Source organism: Coturnix japonica, chromosome 7, assembly GCF_001577835.2.
Source record: "Coturnix japonica isolate 7356 chromosome 7, Coturnix japonica 2.1, whole genome shotgun sequence".
Classification (NCBI taxonomy): Eukaryota; Metazoa; Chordata; class Aves; order Galliformes; family Phasianidae; genus Coturnix; species Coturnix japonica.
Genome location: NC_029522.1, coordinates 3,818,295 through 3,830,401, shown reverse-complemented (window position 1 = coordinate 3,830,401; position 12,107 = coordinate 3,818,295). Strand labels below are relative to the sequence as shown.

Sequence of the window (12,107 nt, the reverse complement as noted above, 5' to 3'; positions counted from 1 at the left end):
AGATGGGTTTGTGGAGAACAGCAGAACAGTAAAAATCCATCTATTTCAACAGCAGCACTCAGCAAATACTGAAATATTTAGCTCAAAACCAGAAAACTTGGGCAGGAATACCCACATTCCTGAAGTCCTTCTTAGCCCTTAACTGAGCTGCATGGAGACTTCAGTTCTTTGCAGGCAGCAGCTCACTGCCATTGATTGTGAGTATGTAAGCACCACCTCTCCCCCTTCAGCACAGATACAGCAGCTGAAGATCTGCTCCCACACATTTAATTCTTTCAAATCCCTGGTGGACATACATGCCTTGCCAGATGTGGGATCCAATGGCAATGTCTTATCAACGGCTCCAAACCCATGGCACTACAATAACCCCAACCCCAGCCTGGATCCTATGGTAAAAGGCACCCTCAGAGCAGAAGGTTAGTTAGCGATGTCTGAACCCGACTGCATGAGTAGGGGACTGCAGAGGTTTTGTCGCCGTGTTCATCATCTGTACATCAGGATAAGTTTTACCCAACATCTGGGCAACAAACAAATATCCAGAGTACAAATAAAAGCCTATATTCCGTGACACTGCTGGGAAGCTGTGTGAGAAGGGTGAGAACTGCCATCAGCTCTCTCATTCACCTGAGATTCCTACAGTCTAACTAAAGGAATTTTAGCTATTGGCAACTGCAGGAAATACAAGAGCAGCTAGAAAACAAGAAAGCAACTTCGTATTTGCTCCTCAGTTAACTACTTCCCTCTTTAAAAAGGAAGAAATAGCTCTTCCAGCCTAAACCATTTGTACGCGCTTACCACAATTCTGAAATTCCATAAATCTATCTGAAATTACATAATTTATCCTGGTCGAGAACTGCCTATTGAATTCAAACCCCTCTCAAACACGCTTTCGGCTTCATTTCTGAGATGAAAGTGTTATGACAATGCACAGCACAAGACTCCGCCATTTAATCATTCCGAGCACTTATGATCAGAAAAGTAAGGCAAGTTGTAAGGTCTGCATTAATATAAACACCCCAATGACCTCCCGTGCCCTGTGGCACAGTGAAAACTCAATTTCACATTAACAAACCCTAAAATCAAGCCGTTAGAAACCGAAGAGACACCAGGTATTACAATTTATATAAATTACAGCAGAGATCAAATGGCCTGTAGAAGCAATCGTACGGCGATAAAACCTAAGTGGGTGATATTTAAGCAGATATTTGATTTATTTTTTATATCTGTGGAATTTTCCATCAAGTCAGAATTCAAAAGACAGTTTGGAAATCAAGAATAGAGAAACCCCCACCCCACACAAACTGCTGTTTGAAGCACTGGTTCAGGCACGCTTATGGAAAGAAACGCTTCCCTATGGTATGCTTAGAAGCCAAAGCAAAAACTCTAATGTTGATGAAGAGGAAAAAGCAGATGTGCTGCTTCCTCACTGTTGGGTAGGAAACAACGCCCTCCATTTCTGAGGGGTTAAGACTCCCAAACTGGATTTTGGCTGCACTCTCTTCCACTGCTGCTAAGTTTGAGGGTGCCTCTCGAGCTCATACAAACTGTAAGGGCTGCACAACAGCCATCTGTATCTTTCATTAATGATAGCAACACTGCTAGCTAATATTAATTGCTAGGTCTGCTTTCCACTGCTAGGTCTGCTTCCTACTCAAGTCTGAGATGCGTTGCAGCATCATCCATCAAGACGTATCCGTAAGAACCCAACCAACCCCGCAGCCTTCCTGCCGACCTGATCCAGGAGAACCTCTCAGCCAATCGTGGCGGCGGCAGTAATCGTTCTGAATCTATCAATAACACTCAACTGCTCCTTCACTGACTGCAAACACCAATTTCTTTCACCGAGGATTATAAGTTGGTGTTCACGGTCTCTCTGCTGCCATTAGGGTGATAAACAGTTTAAACTACATCAGGATCTGACATGTAGATCAATTCTGGGTCCATAAAGAATCCACACAAGGGGTTCCCAGACAGGGATTTACTGCCCCCAGTTTTTATTCTCGCTTGCTGCTAAAATTACTTCTGTCAAGTACTTACAAGAGTAAGAAAAAATGTAAAAGGCATTAATTTTTCATGTACTTCTGGAGCAGCCTCTTTAAATTTCCGAGTTTTAAGACAAATATGTTAGTGAATTTAAAATCACACGGAGCAGCGGGCGGCATCTAGCTAAATTGTGAGCCATTGGCATGGGCCGCTCACTATCTGGCAGGCAGCAATTTGAAACACTGAACTAAGCTGTCTGGATTTTCTCTGAGGGCAGTCACAGGCTTCATGTTACCGGTGCCAAATTATATTAGACATTTAATTTTAAACCTCAGGTACTTAAATGTAAAACCTTACAACAGTAATAGTCATAAAGCAGTGGGGCATTCCATTTCAGAGAATGGATTTTTCTATTTTTCCCCTTTAATTTATCCAGCACCTCCTGTTTTGTGGCTCTGCCCACTACAAAGTAATTTATCTAATTAGGAGATGTTCACAGCTGCTTGAAAGACAGAAGCCCCAGGAAACCAAAGGTCTGCTTCGGAAGACTTTGAAAAGTTCTCCAGAGCCACACAAAGTATTAATTTAATGTGGGGGAAAAAAAAATAAAGGTGAGGAGAAAAATTGAATCCCAATATGTTATTTTGTCTACAATAAAACCGTGTGACAATAAGCAGACATATCCTCCAGTACATCGGCATTTGAATTCCAAAAGATGCTTAGCTTCTCTCCGTACCTGCTGCTTTCACAGTATTATCTTTTTATGACTAAAATTCAAGATCTTTTAATGGAGAAAAATAATAAAAAAAAACTGAAATTAAAAAGGGTTTTTCATGCGTCAGCTTGCTGGCATAAAGGACACATCTATAAGCTTATGGAAAGACGATACGCTGATGGAAAGGAATGTTCTTGACGCTCTGCAGCCCTTTTATTACAATCCCTCTGTTTACACTGACATTCAGTTGGCTAAAAATGGCCATTATCTCCATTTCCCTCACGTATTACAGCGACTCCTTATTGTTTCAGGAAAGTAGAACCTCTGTGAGAAATGAAGACAGGCAGATCCAGAACCACCCACCAGTCAACCTCAGCTTTGGAATAAATACTTCACGGATAATTCTAGCTGTCATCTCTTTTGATCCAGAAGTAATCACATATGAACATCAAGTCAGAAGAGTACAGAGGTTGTGTAGGAGGAAAGGTTCCCTTCCCCGGTAATTTAGAACCGGCTGCAGTGCAGAACCAGGAGCCACCACAACTGCAGTGAATCCCTTCAGTGTGAAAACAGCACCACAAGGTCAAGGGGAAGGAGCAGGAAGTTAGGTTCCATTTCTACTTTTCAGCACGTTAATTACGTGCCACTTTTAGGAACTCCTTGAGTTCTTCTGCATTTGAAGATGTCCTTCCCCTACAACCTCAGCTTTCACATCTGCTAAAGGGATGGCACCCGCTCAGCTGCCTGCAGGTCTGGCAGGTGCAGGGACCAGGCACTGGCTATGCCTTGACTTTCACTCTCCTTCATTCCAGTGAGAACACACAACATTCTCCAACTTTCCTTTGAAGAACTACAGCGTAAAAGAAGGGTGCTGAAAACCTGAAGCTCCGGTATAACCTTTTAAAAATAAAGCAGAATCAGAGTGGATGAAAACAACAGAGCAGCTCAGAAGAGCACACAGCCTTAACTGTGAAACTAGTTCAGTCTAAAGGAACTGCTACATTAGCAATGCAAAGGGTAAATGAAAATACTCTCCTTGCTGGAAGGAAAACAAGAGAATGCTGACTGTCCTCAGAGACTAACCAGGTCCCAAAGAAAAGCAGGTAAGCTGGGCTGATGCTGCAGAGAACATACTGAAGAACTTCAATATTCTGCTTGCTTTAGAAAATCCTTGATCCAAATCTGTATCATTTTGATCCAAATATCACACTGCTGATGGTGCTGCCTACAAATTCAGAGCTCCAGAAATGGACATGCTTAAGCAACCACAAACTTGAGCATGAATGCCAGCCTGCTCTGAGGTGGCTGATTTGAACTCTCCTTTCCCATAAGGCAACACCGAAAAATCTATCCACAGCTGCTTGAAAACCACAGACTCGACCCTTCAGCAGCATACAGACAAGCATGGGACACAAAACAGTTTTTATGCTCCTGCCATTCTCCCCATTTTTGAAACAGCCATCAGAAACAGTCCTGCTTGTCTCCTCCCTTATGCACGTATGTTCTCATGTTATCCATAATCCTGTTTTATATCTGTGCAGAGTTCTCTTTCACACACATCTCCCTTTCACTTGCTGCCCTCTGTTTCAGCAGCTTCCCATGGTTTCCACAGTTGCATGCCCCAGACCCACATGTTTCCCCAGTATCAACCTGACCTGCAGCTCACTATGACAGAGCCCTCCACTCTCATCCCCCATGAGTGCCACGGCTGCCTCAATGCGCCCTAATCCTCCCCTGTGCAATGTTGCCCTGCTATCTCACACATCCTTTAAAAGCAACAAGCTGTTTTGCTGTTACTCTCAATACAAAACACCATCTAGAAGAGCGTTCGCTCCTCTATGCCAGCAGTGTGAATCCTTCAAAGCAAGGCCACAACGAAGAAGGGGCATGCCACTGAACAGGTCTGCAGGGTAATTTACTGCTGATACCAACCACTCAGAGTAGGGAAATAGGAATATGAAGTGAACAACCTACATTATGTACCTGACATCATAATTAAGCAGTGGTGTCACACATTAGTTCTTCCCACTGAGAAAGCATTGCATTAATCCATTCTTTCACGTGATGCCTCCTTTTCCCCTCGGATGCTGGAAGTTTGGCTTCCAACAGAATAACTGGACAAATAACATCTGGTTGTATTTTCACTTTAACCACAAAACACCAAATTCACCCCAAAGCAGGTCATCCCCCCAGTTTCAAGTTTCTTACCACTGCTAATGCCAGAGTTTGCAATGACTGTAGCCTCACTCCACTGATCTGCACTGGAGACCGAGTAAGAGCGCTGATGCATACCGTCCGGACGGCTGTTGAAGGAGACTAGACTGATCCCACTTGCCATCTGAGACACAGATGTGCTAGTAGTCACGTTCCCTAGACATAAATGGAAAACAAATTGTGTCAATAGAGAAGATAAAATTGATTGACATGAAGATGGATGGCATGAAGATCTTAGCAGAGCAGAAAAAGAAAGTATTCCACCAACAGAAAAAGCAACACAGCCCTCCCTGGAACTCTGAAGACCACAGATTAAAGCAGCCCACTCCAATCTCACCAGGGGCTTCCAACAACACAGCCTAAATCTGCCATATTTAAGCTCATCCTGTTCATTCGCCTTCTGGAAAGCATGAGCCTCGACAACCCTGCTACCGGGCACGTTTTGAACAGGTTTTCCACTGTTACAGCTAAAACACAAAAGACAAACTGAGCATGAAATCAAATAAATACATCCTCAGAATCCATTGTTGACATGAGCAACTGAGATGAGACAGCCAAGCCGAGGTGCTTAAAATACTCTAAGCCCAAATAAAGCTTAAAACAATCATGTCCGCAACTTGAGATTGGACAAAGGAGTCTACTCTGAAGTTTCTGTTTCTGACCACATTTTGCTCCATTCCTGACACAAGACTTGCACATGATACAAATATATTGCTCAATGCTGGTTTCATTCCTCATGGCAGGCTCTTCCTAAGGGCAGCAGGCACTGGTGACTTTCAGAGACGGCTCTTGGAAGGCAACCCAGAGGTCTTCCATGGCTTTAAGAGCACTCTTCAAAAGCATATGCAAAGAAACAGGCGTAATTTTATAAGATATGATAACACTTTGGATTTCCATTGTACCTTCTACTGATGAGTTCAGAAAAATTAATGAATTAATTTTCAATGCTCCTGTGAGGTTGTTAATTATCTGCTATCATTTCCCCCATTTTTCAGAGGTTAAATGACCCTGGGCCACAAAGGAAGATTGTGGCAGACATGAAAATAAAACCCAGATCTCTTGACTCCCAGTTCTATCATTATGTCTTTTCCCAGAGCAGCCTTTGGGAAGACAGCGGAGCTCAGTGAACTACTTCGTGTTTATTAGAGTTGGCATAATTGTCCCTTTTTCTCCCTCCTTTTCCCAAGACTAAATCTCATCCTTAGCCCTTAACACAGATCCATCTCTCACTGCATCTGTCTGCCTGATGTTGAACATACTTACTCAGCCTTGTGAACTTCTGCTTGACGTGAAACATACAGAGAAACTAAATGGATTTGCCCAATTGCACAGAGTCTAAGGTACGCTTCAGAGCTGCACTGGGCAGTCCCAAGGCAGGGCTTTGGCCACTGGCATGTTTCCTCTCTGATCACCTTCCCTGGGCAACTCTTTTGTCCACGAGAAGTCCATGATCAGAGTATCACCTTCAAAGCTGTCAAAAAGATTCCTGTCTGCAACCACTCCCCTTCAGGATGCTGTCTGCTGGACTCATCAGCTGAAAGCCATTTGCACCAGCTGGTGTTTTAGCACCTTCTAAACACATCATCCAAAAAAGAAGATTAGCAAGGAAAGGGGGCCCACTGAAGCAGAGGAAGGAATCGAGGCTTGAAGTTATGGCCTAACATTCTGGAGTTGCAATACTAAATGAAAACACAAGCTGACATTTCATATTGTCAGTTCTCTTCTAAGACATAGCTCCTACCAAATGAATTTCAGTGGTGCTGCTGATGCTCACCAGCAGAATTATTCCTCTGCTTCTTACAACCCAGAAAACCTATGGACATGGATAAATAAATTCAATGAAGGGAGCTGCTGATGTGAATGACAGATCCTGAGCTCAGGATCTTGGGATTTAGGCCAACACAGACACCATGCAGTTCGGCACAATGCCCTAAGCTTGTTAGGGAACAGGAAATGATCCAAGATGGTCCAAGTTCTACTAACATGAGGTTTCTGAGTTGCTGGTTAAGTCTGGTGAGCAGGAGGTCAGTGGTTGACTCACCCAGCAGCGCTCACAGCCCTGCTCCAAGCACCAGGATGGCAGAGATACCCCTGGAGCTTCCTTTCAACCAGCACTTCCAGAGCTTTGCCAATGACTCTATTTTCCCCTTTTTTCCACCTCAAAGCAAAACCATACTAAGCTTTCTAAGCTGAGAGGCTACACTGCATTCCCAATCCATTCAAAACATTTTCATCAATTTACATCTTGATACATTTAAGTAGAAAAATGGCTTATTTTCCTCACCTGGATGGCTTGTGAACCTGTGATGGAAGCCAAAGAGATCCCTACGGCTCCTTTATTTCTTTTTATATGAGCTTACAGCAGTTACCAACTTCTTCCTAGTCTTGCTTCCTAATCTGTATGTTAGCCTTTAAGTCTGCAATTAACTTAGTTTATCAAATCAAACTTAGAGATGACAGATCAATCCAAACTCTTAGTTTTGCTTCATTTCTGCTGCAGCACCTTGAGAATATCAGCAGTAAATGGCTTTGGAAGCAACTTACTTTTCACAAACAATTAGGTCTCCTGTTGGGAAACACACACAAGCCTCCTCCCCCCATCATGCTGCTGACAAATAGCATCCACCCTGCCTGACATAAGAGTAAAGCCGCAAACACGCATTTCCAGCCTGTAGCTATCTTTCATCCTGTACCGTGTAAAATGGGAAGCTACATTTGATGAATTCCTGCAGGAGAAGCTTTGTAACAAAGATCACGAAGGAGAAAGCTGGTATGTGAAAGCTGAGATGTAGCATTTCCCAGGTATCATGGGAAAATGGAACACAATTACCGGGCATCTCTGCCTGATGTGTCCCCATTACCCTGTGCTGGGTGGCTGAATTGCTAACACCAATGTTTGTACATTGACAGCTTTTGTCCAGTTCACAATTACTTTTTAATTTCCTAACAGAGAGGTGTCCGGTCACTTTCCAACCAGGATGCAAATCTCAAGTTTCAATTGGACACCTGGCATAACATCTAGACTTCGACATCATCGTGTCAGCACCAAAGGCGTTGCTGTCAGCTTAATGCCGTCTTCTGAAGCTCTGCAGCCCAGGTTATGACATTCATCTGTTGAGGAAGCGTAAACCAAATAGGAATCCTTTTTCCATTTCATATTTGTGAAAGGTATGGGCTGTTAGCAACAAATAGCTGCCAAGTCCCATTTTTTATACTTTACTGATCCACAATGCAACCCAACTCAGCTCTTTCTGCTGCCAGTCTGATAACCCTGCTATCAGTTTGCCCCCTCGCCATACCGTCAACTCAAGGTTACATTCCACTTTCTTTCAGACACTAAGATTTTCTCAGGGCATCAGAGCATGCAAGTCAGGGAGCAGTTCTTTACTATGAGAGTGGTGAGGTGCTGGAACAGCTGCCCAGAGAGGCTGTGGATGCCTCATCCATCCCTGGAGGTGTTCAATACCAGGTTGGATGGGGCCCTGGACAGCCTGGGATGGTATTAAATGTGGAGGTTGGTGGCCCTGCCTGTGGGCTGACCTACAGATCACACAGTACAACCTGCTCTAGTGTAGTAGGAATGGACATGCTCCAGCACAAAGCTGTTAGTTACAGCTCTATTAAAAAAAAATTCAATCTCTGAATCTGCTTCCTGCTTCTCAATCTAATTGCAGCAAGCTCAAGACATGCATTGCACTGCAGCAGCATGCAGCTGCGTTGTCTCAGTAGAACTGGAAGCCACCTGCTGCTCTTGCACACTTGCTGCACAGGGCTTCTATCAAACAGTCCTATGGTTTGTCCATTCTGCAACAGGAAAGCCCCAGTCACAGAATGAAACATAGAATGGCCTGGGCTGAAAAGGACAACAACGATCATCTGGTTTCAGTGCCCTGCTGTATGCAGGGCCATCAGCCACCAGCCCAGGCTGCCCAGAGCCACATCCAGCCTGGCCTTGAATGCCTCCAGTGATGGGGCATCCACAGCCTCCTTGGGCATCATGTGCCAGTGTGTCACAACCCTCTGGGTGACCTCCTCTCCTCCACAGCGCAATGCAACAGTACTTCATTTTTGCTCAAAGATGAAACCTCAACAGCAGAAATCACCTCAGACTTTTAGCATACAAGCCAGACAGATAAAAATAGTAAGCCAACAACACTCATTGAAACACAAACCTTCAACGCTGAGGTAGGTGTACAAAGCCTTTCTATGAAGCTCATACAATTAACTATGCATTCTGCATCTGCTGTCTGCCCCAGCTGTACATGTCATACACACACATCTCCCAATCTATTAATACCTATCTGTATGTAGGCAGAGAGAGATCAATACATAACTCAACATTACCATGAAATCCACGGTCAGCTACTTGGCCCACTCTGGAGTTCTGAAAGAGTGCCTCTTCAAATACATCATATATGCATCAGCTGGTCGCTTAAGTTGATTAGCAGGGGGCAGTTAAATTACTATGCTAATCCATGTATTCTCAGCACTGTTTCCTTGATATGGATATGTGTATATGCTTACTGGGAGGCCTTGATTAGTTCAAGCTTCAATGTGTCAAAGGCTCCAGATTCTTTCCAAAGAATAATTTTAGCTGTACTCACATCCCTAAAGTGTAGGAGCTGATTTGAAAAGGTACTTACCTCTACCATATGCTATTTTTCTTTAAACAATTTGCATTTCAAAGTGAATATGGCATTTATATTTGAATGAATATCAGTATGTTGCCAGAACTGGTCTCAAATGAGCGAAAAAAAAAGATGCTGGTCTCCTATTGAACAAAAATGTTTTCATCTACCAAAGGAGCATCAAAGGAAGAGTTCCTCTTTCTAGCTCTAGACAGCTTTATTAAAACTCTATTTTCTGATATTATAAAATACCCTGTTATGATCATGCTCACAAAAACGTTCAAACAATTAAGCTCTATTAAAACTACCCAAATTAGGATTCATAGTAATCTCCAAGTTTGGGCAATACAAGAGCCTTTGAAGAAAGTGGAAGTGCACATACTAACATTTATACTCCATCTATTCAGTGCAAATAGCCACAAACAGTAAGTAAAAACAATGGACTCAACATAAGAGGAATTAGGCAGATGAATGCAACGTGCACAAATATAAGAGGCTGCTGGAAACACACACAGAGGGCTGGGCATATCTTGATTTCCTGTGCACAGAAGGAATTACTTAAGCTTTTCTTATCACAGAATCACATAATGGTAGAATGGATTGGGTTGGAAGGGCCCTTAAAACTCACCTAGTTCTATCCTCCTGCCATGGGCTGGTTGCCCCTATCAGCTCAGGCTCCCCATGGCCCCATCCCACTCGGCCCTGAACAGCTCCAGGGATAGGGCACCCACAGCTCTGGGCAGCACTGCCAGTGCCTCACCGCATTCTGAGTATGTAGTTTCCTCCTAACATCTAACCTGGTTCTCCCCTCTTTTGTTTAAAGACATTCTCCCTTTTCCTATCACCATCTGAGCACATCAAAAGTCAGTCTCCTTCCTGCTTGTAAGCTCCCTTCAAGTACTGGAAGGCTGCAATGAGGTCTTCCCAGAGCCTTCTCTTCTCCAGGCTGAACAAGCCCTGTTCCCTCAGCCTGTCTGCATAGCAGGGGACATTTTCAGGATAAACATCTCCAGTAACCTGCTTAACAAGAACAACAAAGCATTCTGGGCTTTTGCCATGTTCTTCTTTTAACAAAACAGGACCACAAACAGCATTTCAGCAATTCCTCTTGGTATACTTTCCACATAACAAAAATAATACGGTGCATCACCATCAGGCAGCAGGTACTTCAATGGACGCATCACTTTAAGTCTTCACCAACTATGCCGCCCGTTAATTACAACAATAACTGAGAGAAAAGAGCCTTAAATACATGCGGATGACCTCCATTCATTGCTGCATACACACTGATGAATTCCTACCAAGCTGCTCAGTTGCAAGAAGTTTGGTTCAGATATGCAACCAATGCTTTTGAATGTAGAGGCAAGCAGACACTGCAGGAGATGCGAAGCAGAACTCTATCTTTTCTTGAAGCAGCAGCACGAGTCCTGTAGAGAATGGTTGCACAGTGGCAGGAAAAGACTGAATTGGATGAACTACACTATTGCTCCGCTTTCACTGTGACCACGTTTTATTTGTGTTATGCTCCTCATGCTCACTATGAGCTTCTCTTCCAAAAAAGAAATAAACCTCTTAAGGCCAGAGGGCTCTGTTCACCAGCTGTTAGAACTAATGAAAAATACATTAGAGTTGTGGGTCAGGAAATCCTGACTCTTGATATCAGAGGGTTAATTGTTTCAAATCACGTTGGGTCAATTTATGTTGCAAGTACACTGCGTATTCTTGAAATGCCCTCTAATTCATAAAAGGCACTGCAAGTAGATTAGACCAGCAGTTGGTTGCCTGATAAAAACCCAGACCCAACAGTGCTCCCTGAAGTTTCTTCAGGCATTAGGGTAAAAAGGGAAAGAGAAAGAGGCCATTCTGCTAGCTGCAGAAATATGAAGAGTATTCCCCTACCCCTTTCTTCAATTCCGTGTTAAGTTTCTGAATTAATTGCCAAAGCTGAGCAGAAATCTTCCCAGTGAACATAACTTTCACAAGGAGCAGCTCAAAGTGTAAGAGGTGACACTTCTGCCTTCTTTGCCTTTTGCTTTCCAACAAATATGAATGTTGGAAGAACAACTGCTTTTACTGAGGAGAATTTGGGAACAGCTCTGTTGGGTTTGCTATCTCAGATCCCAGCATCCATCTTTTCAATACACATCCTGCTTCTCTTGCCCAGCACTGAGAAATGGTTAAACCACTTACTTTACTCTCCCAACAGATCCTCATTTTCTGATCCAGTTGAGCAGCATGGAAGGGCAAGACAGAAGCTGTGTTTTCAAGGAGAGGAGCAGAGGAATAAGAGCCAGAGAGATCAAACTTGTCTAATCATGTTCTTGAGTGAGGTTATTAATGTGGGATAGATTGCTCAAGTACTTCTACAGCTTTGACTGCAGTGTTCAAACAGCACAATGTTTCTGCTTTGGGCTTGCTGGGGACCTAAAATAATTTGAGACAACTCACATGGGACTGAGAAAAAGAGTGCGATGACGGTATCCTTCCAAAACACGTTCCCTGGTTTCAATATTGAAAGCTTCACTACGCTGGCAGCAAATGACTTACTTGTGGGTTTCACTCTTTGT

General features: G+C 43.5%; 1 protein-coding gene across 12 annotated transcripts in view; it reads right to left on the bottom strand.

The window, feature by feature from the left end:
* AGAP1 (ArfGAP with GTPase domain, ankyrin repeat and PH domain 1) overlaps window positions 1–12,107 on the bottom strand; it is a 257,074-nt gene that overhangs the window by 78,998 nt on the left and 165,969 nt on the right. For 10 of the 12 annotated variants that reach the window (XM_015867759.2, XM_015867760.2, XM_015867761.2 and 7 more), the window contains one exon: window positions 4,907–5,068. The exons of the other annotated variants lie outside the window; for them this stretch is intronic. In XM_015867759.2, the coding sequence (XP_015723245.1) occupies window positions 4,907–5,068 (162 nt within the window). The remainder of the gene's footprint in view (window positions 1–4,906; window positions 5,069–12,107) is intronic. 12 annotated transcript variants of the gene reach the window in all.